Below are 17,920 nucleotides of genomic sequence, written 5' to 3'. Positions count from 1 at the left end.
TTTAGTGAAAGCTACCAGTTGCATTCTATCGATGGGAATGCTACTAGCATGGGAGCCATGAACCGTAAACCCAGAAAGAAAGAAGCAGGCAAACCCATTCCAACAGCTTCAGTCTCGCCATTTCCCTTAACCTTAATCCTCATACTCCAAACGATCATTTCAAAATCATTCAGGTACAGTAGAGGCACGTTTTGAAGTTCGACGATACTGATTATTAACCCATCAAATGATTTTTTTGGGGGCTTTTACAGTTCAGTGTACCTCAGAAATCTAACCCCCACGGTACAGGTCAAATAAATCCTGTTCATGGGGAGAATGTGATTTATAGGGGCTATAATAGACTAAGAGGGGCTGCAATTTCAGATTTCCGAAGTGGATTGCAGTCCATTTATCCCTTTTTTTAGTATTGATTATTCGTCTTTTACCCCATAGGGGTGGTAATTAAATTCCCGTGGTATAGTGCCACAATTCTTTATCTAATAGGATTATACTCTTCTCAAAGATGGATTTGGAACCATTATTAGCAAGGCTTGAAACCGCATCGCGTTTGGGGCTTTCCCAGTTACGTGCCAACTGACCCACCACTCCATTGGTACCCCATCAGATGAGTCATTGCGTATATGTGTTGATTATGCTTCCAATTTCCCATAAAATAAAATCTGTCAAGAATTAAAATTTTCCCTAAATTTAAAACGCAGAAAAGTTTCACAAATTATTTTGCTTCATGTTTTATTCTACTTACTCAGCACTGCAAACAAAGAAACTAAGATGAAGGATGATACAAAAATAAACTAGAATTTGCACTCAATTCATTTCCACTCACAATAATACAGAAGCCCCCACCGATATGTGCTTATGGTATTGGGGTGGTGTGGTGGTGGTGGTGGTGTGGCAAAAAGAACTGAGAAAGAGAGAGGTTTGTGTTTATAGGGGTGTTGGATATACACTCTGTATACCTCGATGGATTCAATTTAGATGCAAATTCTCAATGGTAGAATATCATTGGAATAAAACAAAAAATGATTGGTTTATTCATTGGTCTGCCCCAAATACAGGTGATGATGTTCACGGATTCAATTTAGATGCAAATTCTCAATGGTAGAATATCATCGGAATAAAACAAAAAACGATTGGTTTATTAATTGGTCTGCCCCAAATACAGATTGTGATGTTCACTGCAAGTGCAGAAGTGTGATGTTTATGATACCTGCAAAATTGTGATGTTCAAAAGTTGTAATGTAGTTGATTCACCAATTTGTAGTTGTTTGAATAGATTCACACTAGAGAGGAGTGGAGTATGGGAAATTGGTCCAATGGGTGTAAGAGGACTTAATTACAATGTAAGAGAAATAGCAACAACAATGAAAAAGAGAAAGCAGATGGATTCTTGGTCTGTCGATGATCATGAGAAACAGTGTAGAGAGTAGTGTTTAAACAACTATTTTTGTATAGCTTACGTTTTTGATGACAACATAAGGTATATGTTTTGGAACAAAAATTTAATCGATTTGCAGAAATTATCTACTGGCAGAGTGAACCTTTACATTTGTTTAGCTTATTTAGAACTTGGTGGCAAGATCTCAGACTGGAGGTGGGGGAGGTTTGTCCCACTGTTCGATACTTTCAGAAGAGGAAGAAGGTGAACAGTGCCCTTATTTGATATTTAAAAAAAAAAAATTAATGTGTTTTAGAAATTATATTAACAGAGTTATTTTCATTGATATTAAGGACAAAAAGTTGCCAGATAGAACCCTTATGTATTTGGCTGCTTGTAAGGAATACTTGGGAATTAGAACCAATTCCCATCTTCACCAAGACGATGGAGCTTATTGTTGGATGCTTGGACAATTCTCCCACTTCATATTGATCCAAAAGACCTGTCAACTTTCAAGGGACTATCATTCTAGCCCACCCTAAAAGCTTAGCTTGATCGGTTGATCCAACCCGCAAATTTCCTAAGTATGAGCCCAGATTCTGTGTCCAGGCCAAGGCTGTAAGAATATCTCATTGTTTGATCATCAGTCAGATACTCTGATGTGAAGGCATTAAAAATCAAATGATTTAGAATATTGTGCAAAATCCAGAAATACAAATCGAATGGCACAAGAAAATGAAACAAAACAAAGATACGAGAAGCAAGAGAAGAAAAGAAAATCAAATCACACAAATTTGTGATCCAACCTTGGGCCTATGTCCATAGGTGATGGAGGAAAATAAATCCACCAAAGGAAACTGCAATAGAGGACACAAGGTTGAACTTCTCACACAAAATCCTAAACTCCTAAGAAGCACTCACTCTCACTGTCCTGTTCAAGCGCAACACAACGAGATACATATCAGAGAGAATAATGGCTCAGTTTTAACAGCAAATTGGAGCTGCATTAAATTTATATATGAATTAAGAATCCAACTACTGTGCATTTTGAATAGTTATTGCATGTTAAATCAAAATTTCAACCAATCAGGTTGTCATTAAAGACTTAATAACGTTAAATATGTTACTGTGGCATGTTGCTTTATCACTGCTTTGTTCATATTTTGAGTATGTTGTAGCAATTTCCATGGAATGCACCGTAGATTTTACCATGAATTAAAAATCTTTTTATTTTGTAAATGATTCTTTTCATAATCCACAATTACCCAATACAGCACTCTAGAGCATTCTATGTGGAATAAAGATGGTCTTAGTTACCAACTTTAGATCAAACTTGGTCGATGAAGAAATAAGAACAGGGCAGCCGATTTCATATTTTCATTTTACGATAATAAATTGTAAGGAGTCAATAATGCATTCTATGCCATCCGGCTTTTTAGTTTATCATTAGGTGGATGCAAAATGCAAATCAATGTATATAAACTAAGTTTAGCCACCTGGAAGAAAGAACAAAAATTTAAGGAGAAAAAATAATCTACTAGGCAAGTTCCTCTAGATTCATTCTGCTTCTTCTAGCTAAATAAAAAATAATTCCTTAGACATAGCTATAATTTCCCCAGTCCCAGATGGAATATGTACCAACTCTTCAGTTACCATGTCAGGAATCTGTCTGAAAAACCTTTATCCTGTATATAAGATGAATGTATTGCCAACCTACTTCAAGTAGACGTTCCTTCTTCCAGGGAAAATCTCTTGAGGATTGCTACAGTCTCTTCCAAGGCACTGTGAATACCAAGAAGAGCACGTTAAAATTAACCATTTGCATCCAGACATTACCTCAAAGAACGAATGCTGAAAGAGTGTTAACTACCCAGCACAATAACAGGTATCATGGAGTGTGTCTTTTATTCATTTTCCATCCTTTCCACTAACTACCCACAAAATGGATGCTCAGGCTAGGGATAGAATATCACTGTCTTTCTAGGCATAGCCCATTGAATGATTTCTCCTTAACTGGTTTGACACATCTACTATAAAAGTACATAAGAAACTAAATGACTTATTTGTTGTAGTAGTGATGGCAAATAGTCACTAAGGATTTTATGTATGACAAGCTTGTCTAGAACACAACAATGAAAACAATGGTTTCATGAAGAAATTAAGCAAGCAATGCTAATCCTTGTATAAGACAATTTGTTAAAGTGGAAAGCTCCTAAGGTGCCCAACCATATTCATAACAGGACTGAGTCATAACAAGATCAGTCAGCAAAAATCAACAAACAATAGAGCATGAATGAGAAAACTAAAATATAACCTAATCAAGGTTTATAAAATTGATATACTTGGGGAGAAAAGTCAAGCCAACTCAAGCTGATTGAGACATGCAAGGAAGAAATTGGTTAACCCCAAACCAACTTCAGAAGCTTGAGAGAGGTTGGGGTGCAAACCGGTTACCTGATTTGAAGAATTTCCACTGCTACAGGGTTGGGTCTATTCAAAAGTTAACAAATGACCAACCCAGGCCCATCCAAATTGCACCCACGGAGAGTATCAAATCCAGATATGGATTTACCCTGATTCTGGCCTCATGGAGAATCAATATGTTTTGTGCTTTTATAACCTCACCATTATATTGAATCTGACTGACAAAATTCTAACCAGTTGCCCTAAAGGAAAATAATTCTGAAAAAGCTCATACAAATTCATACCTTCCAGGTCTGAGGATCTTGTACTTCCCTTGCTTTGTGAGGTCCACAACTGTTGATCCAGCACGCCCTGAAGGAAGCATGCCCCCATCATACACATATGCACAATGCTCCCAAAGGTTCTCAAAATCTTTGATGCAGATACTACTAGACTGCCCACTTAAATTTGCACTTGTAAGAGCCAGAGCACTTCCAGAACCACAGGCAATGGCCCGAATAAAGTTGGAATCAGGAACTCTGACTCCTATACTATCCAATCCTGGGTTCAAGGACTTCTCAAGGATACTAGACTCCCCTGCCAAAAATAAGACCAAACATCTAACTTCCAAGCTCCAACAATGAACAAGAGATACTAAAGAATAGAAGTGGGCATACTAGTTTTCAATTACTATGAGAAGTTTTGAGCTATAGCCAAGCAGTTCATAAGGTAATCCACTAAGTGGCATGGCTAAAAAAGTTTGCATGATCCAATTCTCTCTTGTATTTGGATTACTATTATCATTGTGGTGTATTCTTTTAACATCATCTCTTGCATCATAGGGGACAGGTCGTTTACATATCAACAACAAAAGATTAAAAAAAAATACATACCTCGCATTAACACAACAGTGACAGGTCCTGGAAGAAGATTATCAAGCAACTCATGAGGCAAATGGTCTGTGACAGCAAAGCGCTTTATGTCTGATACATCTCCAACACATATTGCTAGAGGGCTTGTGTATTTACGCCCTTTGATCTCATAAATTCTATTTACTGCTTCTGTAGAACTGTAATGAATGTCCTCACACAGAGAAAATATTATTATTTCAAATTGCAGACCTAAACATAAAAGGTAGCCTAAGTCATCCATGAGATTGTATTTTTTGATCGGCATCCATGAGATTGTATTGCTGAACAAAACATAGACTGGTCATGAAATTTCATGACTGTCATGTGGACATATTTATTGCTCTAATAAAATAGCTAGAGAACTTTTTTTTCTTTTCTGGTTGAGAAAATAATTGTTCCTTAATTCAGCTTGGGAGTTGGGAGAAGCCAAATAGTACGACAACAATGTTTAATCCTTCACTTATAAGATTTGGATTATCCACATGGATATCATTATAACAGGGATTTTTATTATTATTTTTGGTTAAGTTATAACAGGGACTTTTATAAATGATGATAAAAGGTGAAGTTTTTTTAAAATTATCTTCTCAACTAATTCTAAATTCAAGGTTCACTATTAATTAAAATGTAAAGTTAGTAGGTGGCATTTGGTGTAATGCCAGATGACAGTTATACCCAAAAAAAAAAATTTGGAGAAAAACATAATTTCATTCAAAACAATGTTTAGATTCTGATTAAGACTATGATAGTAATCCCCTTTTCTGTTAACTTTTGGGATCTTCGTGAAAAGAAATTTGTTAACTTTTCTTGCCATATTCATAACACTTAACTCTATGACATTTGACCAGTGAACTTGTTCTTAGTTTTATGTTTACATTTTAGACTAAGATAGCAATCCCGTTTTGTACAGATTCTCTGTAACTTTAAGTTCAGGGTTATGATAGCTCCTCAACAAAGTAACAAGTTGAATTGTAAATTCCAAACAAGAAAAGAAAGACAAATAGCAGAAGAATAAGTGCGGATTTTGAAACTCTTAGGATTTGGAATACAAATGCAAAACACATAATGGATGCATTTAGCCAATAACTTAAAGAAATAATAGGGAAAATAGGAGAAAGAAGATTTAATAGCTTACCACGCATCACAGGCAAACCCATAAAGTGTATCTGTAGGCACTGCAATGACTTTTCCAGATCTGATTGCTTCAATTGCATCTTCAGTGTGAACCTCCCCTGCTGTAAGGACCACCCCGGTCTTAATTTCTAAAGCTACATCGTTTCTCTTTCCTTCACAAGCCATTTTCTTTACGAAAGCGCCTCCCAATTTCCTATTTTGGTGAAAAAAAGAGAAAAATCCCAACTTGGGCATACCTGAAATTTTAGGCAATTGTCATATAAATGTTATTAAACTTACAACTAACGGGAAAGAAACTAGAAAAACGAAACAGTTCGTTAGGAAAAGATTGGTACTGAAGCAGAGTATCAGTAAAATGAAACAAAAAAAAAAAAAAGAGAAAAGAAAAGGCGAGATAGGCAGGAAGAGAAACGAAAACAAAAATCAAGCTCAGAATCTGAAAGAAGAGGAATCAAAATTATTCAAATGGGTAAAGAGAGACGTCAATATCCAAAATAGAGTATACCATAAAATTTTGGGGGTAGGACGCCATGAAATAGATTCATAGCATGGAAACAGAGAATATGTAAGTCAGTGAGTGTGTGTGTGTGTGAGAGAGAGAGAGAGAAAGATAAACTAACAGATTTCTAAAGAGCACCTCTGAAAGAGGGTGGACGGTAACCTTTGTGCAACTTTTGCAGGAAAATTCATATCGCCTTTTCCGAATGCTCAAAAAGAAAAAAAACTCATCAATCAAATAGAAGAACCCCAACTCCTAAGACCATCCGTTTTTTCTCCCGCCGCTGGCTTTTCATACCACGCGGGCAATCAGGCGCAGATTGGGTTGGGCTACGAAGGCACGACCTGGGCTTAGCGTTAATAAAGTCGAATTTGTTGAAACTTGAAGGCCGTAGGGAACTAACCGTCGGATTCAACTAGAAGATTAAAATATAATTTTCAATCCGAACCGAACTGGAGGTCGAACCGTTTTCCTCCCGGATTGATTCTAAAATAATTTAAAAAAAGTACGAATAGGCTTAATGCATATTTTTTATTTTCACTGCAAATTTATAAACATTTAACAAAAGGTTAAAAAACCACACTCTATCCACTCATACCCGTATAAAATCTGACCCTGTAATCATCATTCTCCCAAATAATTTTCAATATGCAAATAGTTGAAACTTTAAAATATAATTCTGTAAGTGTTGTATATAAGGATATAGATGGAATAATGAAGTTGTTAAACCAATTCGATCATGGGAGTATCATTTGCCTTTGGCTGATCCATCGGGAAGGATCACCCACTAAACTAGAGAATCATAGCCTTTCGCAGTTCTATGGTTCTACCATCCAGCCAAAAAGCCAATTTATCACTATTCAGTTGACTGGGAAATCAGAACCAATGATAATGTTCTATGTCAATTGATGTTGTACGATCTGGGTACTCCTAACTGGCTGTGACTTAGCTTCTGACTGGAACGAACGACACCTGAGAGGAAGGAGAAGGCGAAGGGTTCCCGGGGAGTTATCTCGGTGGGAACACTCCGATGGCTAAGTTATAACTGGAGAAAATCTCAAAGAAAGAGTAGAGACTTAGAGTGTTGAAAGTGCTTAAGCTTCAATACCTTTTCCCCGTGAGAGTTAGAGTTCTTTTATGTCGGGGCTTGGTTATACCTGGCATAACCGCCACCGCCCTAGCCGTTACTGCCAGGGCATGTGTGGCAGGCATAGGTTGCTGCTACAGGCTGCCATCGCCAGGTACAGACTCGACAGGCGTGTCATGCTTTCCAGAGACGGCAAACAGAACGCCGCCTAGCAAGGGGTCAGAGCCCTGCCACCGGGTCAGGCAGATACGAATGTCAGATAGGCCTCCCCACAGCCTATCGAGCTACTGTACACCGGACTACCTGGGGCAGGTTTGTCTCGGTACCGAGGTGCCGAGGTGCCTGCGCTGGAGGCGGTGCTGCTCCGAGGTGCTTCTCCCTCGGGACACTTAGCCAAAAACCGGGGTGCTCCCATCTTAGGAAAGGAGAGCTCAGAGCCCCTTAGGGAGAGCTTGGGCCTCAAGGGGAGCTTGGGTCCTGGGAGGAGCTCGGGACCTCCCACACTTGGTGGGAGTCGAAGTTGGCCTGGTGTTATTCCCAAGTGAGTTGCTTAACCCGCCGAGTGGCCAGCGTTGGACTCAGCGTGTCTCTCCCATCGAGTCGCGGTCGTGCCGTCAGGCTGAGTTGTTCATTGGGCCAGGTCACTCACACGTGTCCCCGTGATACGAGGTCGGGCCAAATCATCCTCCATCAATTGCCCCCCACTCCCCGTGCTGGGGGTGATGACACAACGCATGGAGTTCACGGTGCACTGGGTGGATTTGGCTCGGTACTCATGCCACCCTATCGGGCATCTCGCTGGCCAGACCGGTCGGGTGTTCGGTTCATTCGGAAGGAAAAAACCTAGGTTGCGTACAACTTACGCGCAAACGTCACACGAATTGGGCTTCACAAACGCCAAAAAATGCGCTAAACCGATTTCGCCTTGAGAGTCTCACAGCCGATTTTCTTGAGGATCGTAAGATCTCTTTGATCTTGACCATTGGCGCCCGGGCCCAATGGCTATAAATAACGGGGGACCCTGGTCATTTTCTTTCGCCACTAAGTATCTTTGGTCTACCTTGAGCTTGCATCTGGAGTCTTTAGCTCGGGTCTTCTAGTTCGGTTGCGTCTTTTTCCCGGTGAGTCCCCGAAGTTCCCTTTCTCCTTTTTTCAGTTCATTCCATTCCATGTCTAGCGGAGACTGTCTCTTAGATGAACCTGAGATGGGTACCTCGGGTCAGGGTGACCTTGTCGTTGCCCGGCCTTCCCACGAGGCACGGGTAACCTCGGGTAAACTGGCGTCTACCTCTCGTCAAGGTCGGGCACTGGATCAGTTCGGTCCATCTGTTATGATGCTGGAAAGGCTTCAGCACCTCATCCGACAATTCAACTTACCTCAGGAGTATTCGTATAGTCTTCCCACCGGCAACTTCCCTTGGGAGCACGGTCCAGATGAGATTGTGATCTTTAGGGAGCGGGATTCGTCTCCCTCTCCGCCACCTTATTCCCGAGGTGTTGAGGCGCTTCAGCATCACGCTGGACCAACTCCACCCCAATTCTATTCGGAACTTGGTCGGGACCATCTCCCTTTGTTCCGAACGTAACTTCCCCTTAAACGCATATATCCTTTGTTCCATCTTGTTAATAAAAAAGAGTGCCTTTGGCGCTCCCCCCGAGCATGGGCAGACCTACTATCTGTCTCCTCGCCCGGGCTTCGAAATGCTACACAAATTCCCAAGCAAGGTCCTGGCCTAGAAGCGGGACTACTTCGTAGTCCAAAGTAGCACAGAGTGGCCTTTCCTTATCAACTCGAGGGTGGCCACTCAAGCTCCCTTTATTGCTCTTAACTAGAAGACGTGGGAAACCTTTCACTCATGGGCTCAGGCCGGGTTCGATCGCAGGGACTACATTGCCGAAGGGAAGCTCATCCAGGCCGGTTTGAGCCTGGGTAGGTCGATTTCTACTTTAGTGTTTTGCTTAATCAGCCTAGTGTCTTTGAGCTTACTGACGCCGGGCTCTATTGCAGGTCCCATGGAGGAAGAGAGGATTACCGGTTCGAGGCTCCTCCATCAGATGAAGAAGAGGAAGAAGCGGGCTATCAAGAAGGCGCACATGGAATCCCCAAGAACCCCCACCTCTGAACCTGACCTTCCGCAGGTCCCCTCTTCGGGGCCCGAGCCCCTACAGGCTCCCATTTCGAGGCCCGAGCTTCCTAATGCCCCTCTAGTGATAGACTTGGAGGGGGACTTACCACCTCAGGGGCATGAAATGGCGGCAGAGTTGATCGTTGAGCCAGCCGGGGCTTCCGCTGAAGTCCCAAATCCTGCTAGGGCTGCTACCGAGGCTTCCGAAGGATCAACTCATCGTGTTGCAGACACGACGGCATCCAGCTCGGGGACTCAGGAGGAGGAAGAGAGCATCCTGAATCCCGATATCAGCCTTGAAAGAAGTAGGAGGGTTGTTATCACTGCGGAGGTTGTAGATTGGGCCGAACTCTCCCCTGGTCAGCTTGGGGCCCGCACTGCAACCCACGCCATTGTGGTGAGTTCACACTCTAAGAGCCATCTCTTTCTCCTTCTTTCTTTCTTCTTTCTTTAGTACTGACCAACCTCCTTCTACCAGGTGAACACTATTGTGCACGCGTTGACCTTTCAGTCCAACAAACACCTGAGGCGTGCTTTGGCTTCTAAGGAGTCATCTCACATGGCTCATATTGAGTTGAGGGCAGCTTGGGGCAAGATTCACCAGTTGGAGAGTGACACTACCACTTAGAAGAGCTTTATCGAAGCCCTGTTGTTAGAGAAGGATGAGCTGGACCGTGAGAGGGATATGCTGAAGGTTGAGGTGAACTGGCTCAGAGCAGGTCAGGAAGCCCTGAAGCTCGAGGTGGAGAGTCTCAAGGCGGGTTAGAAAGCTTCGCAGCTTGAGGTGCAGGGGCTTAAGGAAGCCAAGTGGGCCTTGGAGCACGAGGTGGAGTATCTCAAAGCCGACATCAAGGAGAAGACCGAGATTTTCGATGAAGCTCTCAGGGAGGCGAAGGCCCAAGCCGTCATTGACTATGTCAAGTCATCTAGGTTTGACGACATAATGTCGCAGGCCTACCGTAGGGGATTTAAGCTCGCCAGGTGGTGGATGAGGCGTGCGTACCTCGACCTTGACATAAGTGCCTTCACCACCTGGAATATCACAGATGACATGGCTCGCCAAGCCGTAGATGACCCAAACTCCAATGATGAGGGCGACAATGAGGAGGCTGGTACTATCGACCTTGCTGACACCCCCGAGGAGGTCCCCAAAGAGGCCTCGAGTAAGGCTGATAAGCCTTCCAAATAGTTGTGTGCTCCTTGTATTCTCTTTTTCTTGTTTCTTTGTACTTGGGATTCTGTAGTGAAATCACATTTATGCAATGAGAGTATATATATTTTGTTAAGTGCTTGTGTGATTCTCTTCTGCGGGAGTGTTTGTCTTATCCGAGCTATTGAGTTAGTGAATTTAGTTCTTGAGGTTAGCGACCCTTTACCGCTGTCACCCCGAATTGTCTTCCTGCACTTAGTAGGGGTGATCATCAGATTTTAGCAACGTACGCCGAGGTAGACATAGTAAGGCACGTGCCCGACCTGCCTGCTTGGCTATTTATGTTGGTGTGCACCTCTAGTAGTGTATACTGAGGTAGGCTAGGAGTCGGAAAGTCTGTTCTCGAGACGCCCTTGGTCTTTGTCATGCTAAACCTATGCTGGCGAGGTGGTAGAGTCATGCATAGCGTCGAGGTCTTCAGTTAACCTAGCGCGTTGACCCTTAGGCCAGAGGAAGTGACTCATGGTCACTCCGAACTGTTTTCCTGGAGTCTGCCCCTACTGAGGGGGTGACTGGACCTCATGTTGCCGAGGTCATCGCTAGTTCGGTGAATTGGCCCTAAGGCTAGAAGGGAATGATTCGTGGTTCACTCAGTTCGGTGGTTTACGGGTAATATTGTCTTAGATTGATGATATTCCACGCCCAAGGTACTTGTATCCCTTCTAGGGTTTTGAGTTCGTATGTTCCTTCCCAGAGTACTTGCTTTACTCGATAAGGTCCTTCCCAGTTCGGACCAAACTTGCCAACATCAGGGTCAGGCACCATAACCTTGCGGAGAACCAGGTCACCAACACGAAGAGATTGCTTTTTGACCTTGGCGTTATAGTACCGAGCTATCCTTTGTTGATAAGTCGTGGTCCTGATGTATGAGAGGTCTCGTACTTCGTCTAGCAGGTCGAGGTTTGTACGTAGCTCATCTTCGCTTGCTCTGTCTTCATATTCTTCTAATCTCAGCGAGGGGACTTCAATCTCGGTTGGGATGACTGCTTCGGTGTCGTATGTAAGGTTAAAGGGAGTTTCTCCTGTGGCAATCCTTTCTGTGGTATGGTAGGTCCAAAGTACATTGGGCAGCTTGTCTGTCCACAGTCCCTTAACTCGATCTAAGTGTGCTTTCAGTCCTTGAAGGATAGCCCTGTTCGTAACTTTCGTTTGGCCATTCGCCTGAGGGTGTGCCACCGAGGTGAAGTTTTGCTGAATTCCCATGTCTCAGCACCAGTTTTGGAACTTGATGTCTTCGAATTGCTTACCATTATCCGAAACGACACACTATGTTCTTCCAAAAAAAGTTCTGCACGTTCCGGGCTGTGATTGTTGTGAGAGGTTCAGCTTTGACCCACTTTGTGAAATAGTCCACTGCTACCACTGGGAACCTTCTTTGCCCTGTTGCTGGCGGGAATGGCCCGAGTAGGTCAATCCCCCATTGTGCAAATGGCCATGGGCTAGTGAGGTATTTCAGGTCGGCGGTGGGCCGGTAGTGGATGTTAGCATGCTTTTGGCACTTATTGCATTTTTTGACAAGCTCAGTCGCATCTACTTTCATGGTTGGCCATTAATACCCCTGTCGTAGTGCTTTCTAAGCGAGGGCCCTACCCTCCAAGTGTCCACCGCACAGGCCTTCATGAGTGTCGCCGAGGACGAGCTCGGCTTCGACTTTCGAGGGTCGCAGGCAGCGCAGGTAGGGGAGCGTGTAGGATCTTCGGTACAACCATCCATCTATCATGACGTATTTGACTGCCTGGCGCTCTATCCTCTTGGTGGCATTATAGTCTACGGGGAGGGCCTCGTGTAGCAGAAAGCTCATGAGTGGATCAATCCAGATCAGCTCTGCTTGAACGACGGGAGCGACCTCCTCTGCCCCCTGAGAATGCTAGGCCGAGGTAAGTTTTCTATATACACAGTCCTCATGGTGTTGTTTCCCGTGCTGGCTAAATGTGACATGGCATCGGCCTCAGCGTTCTCTGATATCGGGATTTGTTGGATGAAGTGTGACCGGAAGTTGAGCAAAGTCTCTCTTACTTTGGCTAAGTATGCTACCATAGTTGGTTCGCGAGCTTCGTACTCACCTAGGACTTGATTTACCATGAGCTGGGAGTCACTGATGACGACGATGTGCTTGGCTTTTACTTCCTTTGCAAGGTCTAGCCCGGCTAGCAGTGCCTCGTATTTTGCTTCATTGTTGGATGCCACGAACTTAAAGCGTAATGCGTACTCCAGTTTCACACCGCTTGGTCCGTATAGAATGATCCCAGCTCCGCTGCCCTGCTGATTTGACGAGTCATTTACGTGAAGGATCCAGGGTTCTTCATCCCAATTCAGGCTTGGCCTAACTAGGAGAGATGCTGTGCTAGTTGCTACTTCATGGTGCTCAAGTTCAACCAGTCCAGGAACTCCGAGCTCTCTCGTACTGGGGGCCAGTGTTCTACCGTTCTGGGGACTTTGGAGCTAAAGGTGCATTCTGCGATGAAATCTGCCAAGGCTTGGGCCTTGATAGCGGTCCGCTGTTTATACTGGAGCTCGTATTCATTGAGCTCGATGGCCCACTTTGCCAACCTTCTCGAGACCTCGGGCTTGAGAAAAACTTGCCTCAGAGGTTTATTGGCAAGGACAACGATGGTATGAGCTTGGAAGTATGGGTAGAGCTTCCGGGCTACTATAACCAGTGCATAGGCTAACTTTTCTATCTCCGAGTACCTCGTCTCTGCTCCCTACAACACTTTACTAACATAATAGACGGGTCATTGGACCTGATCTACTTCTCTTAGTAGAACTGAGCTGATCACCTCGTCACTCACCGAGAGATATAGCTCTAAAACCTCACCCACTTCAGGCCGAGTCAAGACTGGGATGCTAGCGAGGTGCCTTTTGAGCTCGTCGAACATGAGCTGGCACTCTTCGATCCATTCAAAGCCTTTGCTTTTTATGGCCTTAAAGAAGGGTAGACAACGACCTGGACTTGGACAAAAAGCAACTTAAGGCGGCCAACTGGCCGTTCAGCTTCTGGACCTCTTTTAACTTTCGTGGTCTCATTTCTAGGATGGCCTTGATTTTGTCCGAGTTGGCCTCAATGCCTTGTCGGTTGACAATTAACCCTAGGAATTTACCTAAGGTGACACTGAAGACACACTTTTTCGGATTTAACTTCATATCAAATCTACGCAAGATTTCAAAGACTGAGTATAAATCTTGTATTAATTCATGTGAAAATTGGGTTTTGACGACCATATCGTCTACATAACACTCTACTTTGGTGCCAACAAGTGGCTCAAACGGCTTATTTACAAGTCTCTAAAAAGTAGCCCCATTGTTCTTCAGCCCGAAGGGCATGACCTTGTAGTAGTACCAGCCAAACTCGGTTATGAAGGCGGTCTTCTCCTCGTCAGCTGGGTCCATTTTTATTTGGTTATAGCCCGAATAGGCGTCTAAGAAGCTCAACAACTTGTGCCCCAAGGTCGCGTCCATTAGGCGGTCGATCCTGGGAAGTAGGAAGCAGTCCTTTGGGCAAGCCCAATTCAAGTTGGTGTAGTCGACGCACATGCGCCACTTACCATTTGCCTTTTTCACCAGAACAGGGTTGACCACCTAGCTCGGGTAATGGACTTCCCTGATAAAATCGACTACAAGGAGTTTCTCGACCTCCTCGTCCACTACCCTCCATCGCTCCGGGGCTAGGTTGCGCTTCTTTTGTCTAACGGACCTAACTGAAGGATCAATATTAAGTCTGTGAGTGATAATGTTGGGGTCTATGCCAAACATTTCTACCGCCGACCATGCAAAAATGTCTAAATTCTCAAATAAGAAGCTTACCAGTTGAGAACACAGGGGCTCCTCAATAGAAGCGTCGATCTGAAGTAGCCACGTTGGATCGTTTGTCGAGGTTGGGATGGGGATGGTCTCCTTAGTAGGTGTGGCCCGCTCTGCGAACTGCTCTACGGGTCATCCCAGTTCGAGGTCGTCAGTTACCTTGGCCTTTCCTTTGAGGGCGACTACATAGCATTTGCGGGACTCGAGCTGATTGCCCCGCGCCACTCCGACTCCGAAGTCTGTAGGGAACTTCATCGCTAGGTGGTAGGTGGAGAGTACTGCTTGCAGGACATGGGTGATGGGCCAACCCACTATCACAATGTATGGAGAGGGGGTTGCAACCACCAAGAACTCGTGATTGAGCCTTACCACACTGGGCCAGGTACCGACCTCCACCGGCATAGTGACTTTCCCTAACGACCTGACCTCCTCGCCACTGAATACCACCAGTGGAGTGCTTGCGGGCTTCAGGTCACCCTTTGGAATCTGAAGCTGATCGAATGCTGCCTTGAAAAGGATATCTGCCGAACTGCCCGAATCTACCATTGCACGCTTGACTTCGAAGTCATTGACCTTGATCTTGATGACGAGCGCGTCATCGTGGGGGTAGTGGACTCCTCGCGCGTCATCTTCAGTAAAGAAGATTGGCTCCTCCACCCTTGGCCGCTTCGGGGGGTTTTGCTCTTCTCTGGCGGCTTCACGGGCTGATGATCGAACTACTGCCGAGGTGCAGCCCGTGACAATCGATCCTCCAACGATTACATGGATGGTCCCTTGGACCGCCTCTCGTCTGGAGGCTATCTCTGTGGTTGCTCCGCCTGTCTACTGGACTCGGGGGTTTCTTTATTCTGCTCCCCATGCTGACCTGCTTTATTATTATTATTGCCATGCTGCACAAAATTTCTCAAATATCCGCAACGGATGAGTTCTTCTATCTCATCGCGGAGGTTATTACAATTTTTGATGCTATGACTGCGATCTCTATGGAAACTACAGTACAAGTTCTTGTTCCTAACATTAGGATCGGCCTTGAGCCGAGGTGGCCACTTTACATACGGGGCAACCTTGATCGCCATGAGGATCTCGGTCCGCTTCGTGTTGAGGGGTGTAAACACCCTTTCTGCTACTAGAGCTCGGAAAGGCTAAACTGGCTTTGCCCCCCTGAGCTTGATCCTTTTTCTTCTTGTAGTCATTAGGAGTTGGGGCTTCCGGTTCCCTTTTTCTTTTTTCAAGGGCGTGCTCGCCCTTCTAGTTGATCTCCTCCTCTGTTCTTATGAACCGATCTACGAGCTCGAGAATCTCGATCATGGTTTTGGGCTGGTTTATGACCACATGCCATCTGAACTCTTTGTGGGTGATAGCTCATTTGGCTATCGTAAGCCGAACTGCAGGGTCCAGGTCGGGTATCTATAGGCAAGTTGTTAGACAGTTGTATGCCCTTAGCTCCAATTAGAATGATGTACATTATGAGTTTATTGTAAATGAATAAAGTACATATTTGATTCATGTTCCCAGGGTGAGACCCAAGGCACATATAGTGTAGGATTGATTGAATCTTTGAACTGGACTAGATTTCCAGTGTTGCCCTGGACCTTGCAGATTAGTGGGCAAAACTAGAAAGTTACGCCCGACTCCTAGACTCGATTATGATACTTCACTAGGTGTCGGATTAGGTTGTCTTTGATGTACCAATCAGTGAGATCCTTAGCGGGGGTCAAAACCTGGGTATGTTGGGGCAGTTTGATAATTCATCTGAGTGGGTGATCATAGTGACAGGATCATCCCCTTTGTCGGACAAAGGTAATGATCGGGGATGCACTCTCACTGATGGAAACCAAGACTACCGGCAGCCAATTTCAATCATTGAGATTTGTTTTGCAAAATATATTTTATATGAGATATAAAAGTATATATATATATATATTACGGTTTCCAAAATGTTTGCAAAAGGTTTTAATTCCCGGGATCCATACAAGTAGAGAGTGCAACACTATTCCTTGCAGCCAAGGAAGAGGTCCTCTCTTGTTGGGCAGTGTTTGATCATTATGGGTTGAGAGGTTGAGTGTAAGACCATAGAGGATATTACCTGATGGACTAATCTTGCATCTGCCCACAATCCCTGGATGTTACAAGGTGGCTTGGCACAGGGACCACTTAGGGTAAGTATTGGGCCCATAAAGCCCATGTGATGGGTTTTAGGGGTGCACTGTCCATAACAGTGTATTTGGCTAGGCCTTGTAACAAAGGATGGGCTGAACCCATGTGGCTGATGTGTAGATCAATGCTTGGGTCCCACGCCATACAAAGAAGCCCAACTAGGCAGCAGTTAGGAATGCTAAGTGAGTACATAACCTTAATGGGCCTAAACCCCATTTCGAATTGGGCTAATTTAATTAGTTAAATATGGGGCGAACTCTGGGATGGATTAGCAGATAGGATAGGGTCTTAACCCTATCCACTTAGAGAGTCCAGATTCAGATTTGGAAACCTCCTAATGAGATTAGGAGAAGGTTGATCTAATCTGTAGATAACATAAGGGTTTATACTTATCACCTAAAGGGATCTCTGATCCAAATATGATTTGGATCAGCAACTCATAATGGGATTAGGAGTTGATCCTTTAAGGTTACAAAAGAAGGAAGAGGCAGCGGCCTTTAGACATATCACAAGAACATTAGATCACTGCAAGTCTTTAGAGCTGAAATCACAGAAGAGAGAATTCAGCATACCTGCGAAAATTCTCTCTTGCCGCCTCCTTCCTGCCGCAGCCTCACCTGCCAGTTCGACCTCCTTTTTAGTGGGAGAAATCAAGATTCGATCTTGATATTAGTTCCTTGTGAAGGGACTAATAGGAAGCTGTGCTCATGTGCCATCCTGCTATTTCTTGCGAAGGACTAGGTTCTTGAAGAAGAACACTGATGATTCTGCTCCATCCCACACTACGCCATCTTCAGTGGGAGCAGTGTTTGGATCCTTCCTTGGGCGCGAACACCTTCGTTGGGAGATATTATTTCTCTGTATCAAGTATAATTCTCTCCTACTGCTTTTGTTCAAGTTTGGTTAAGTTTATGATTCAAGATTGATCATTGAAAATATGATTTTCAAAATAGGGAATGTGATTCCTAGTTGAAGGGAGAGAAAAATTTGTGAAATTCGCCCACCTAATTCCGCAAGTTTTGGGCGTCCATACGATGGATCTCTCATCCCTTCACAAGCATCATTAAACTGCTTGATATAGTTCCAGATGGACTCCCCATCTCTCTGGACTATGCTAAGGAGGCTTTCTTGGGTCCTCGGGCATCTCTTGCTAGTGACGAAGTGGGAGGTGAAGACCTTCATGAACTGCGTCCAACTCCTTATCGAGCCCAGAGAGA

General features: G+C 44.2%; 1 protein-coding gene across 4 annotated transcripts; it reads right to left on the bottom strand.

Moving 5' to 3' along the window:
- Positions 1–2,787: 2,787 nt before the first annotated feature.
- Positions 2,788–6,729, bottom strand: LOC148870323 (DHBP synthase RibB-like alpha/beta domain-containing protein). Of its 4 annotated transcripts, none has more exons than XM_088971405.1 (5): positions 6,444–6,729; positions 5,825–6,059; positions 4,672–4,847; positions 4,084–4,375; positions 2,788–3,157 (listed from the first exon to the last, which is right to left on the bottom strand). In XM_088971405.1, the coding sequence occupies exons 1-5, from the start codon at positions 6,511–6,513 to the stop codon at positions 3,094–3,096; spliced, it is 837 nt and encodes a 278-aa protein (XP_088827531.1). In that variant the 5' UTR covers positions 6,514–6,729; the 3' UTR covers positions 2,788–3,093. The 4 variants fall into 4 exon arrangements, with proteins under 4 accessions (XP_088827531.1, XP_088827534.1, XP_088827533.1 ...); XM_088971408.1 differs by having other exon boundaries at positions 6,461–6,722; XM_088971407.1 differs by having other exon boundaries at positions 6,485–6,722.
- Positions 6,730–17,920: the final 11,191 nt, after the last annotated feature.

Source organism: Nelumbo lutea, chromosome 2 (assembly GCF_056320005.1).
Source record: "Nelumbo lutea isolate HS-2025 chromosome 2, American lotus-T2T, whole genome shotgun sequence".
Classification (NCBI taxonomy): domain Eukaryota; kingdom Viridiplantae; phylum Streptophyta; class Magnoliopsida; order Proteales; family Nelumbonaceae; genus Nelumbo; species Nelumbo lutea.
The sequence above is the reverse complement of the archived record's forward strand: the minus strand, read 5'-3'. Positions and strand labels throughout refer to the sequence as shown.

What these genes read in the sequence shown, in the direction of transcription:
- LOC148870323 (XM_088971405.1), bottom strand. Translation starts at nt 6,513, where the DNA reads ATGAATTTTCCTGCAAAAGTTGCACAAAGGTTACCGTCCACCCTCTTT. An exon ending in GAGGTGCTCTTTAGAAATCT is followed by an intron (nt 6,060 to 6,443) that starts GTTAGTTTATCT and finishes CTAAAATTTCAG; the next exon opens with GTATGCCCAAGTTGGGATTT. An exon ending in GGGTTTGCCTGTGATGCGTG is followed by an intron (nt 4,848 to 5,824) that starts GTAAGCTATTAA and finishes CATTCATTACAG; the next exon opens with TTCTACAGAAGCAGTAAATA.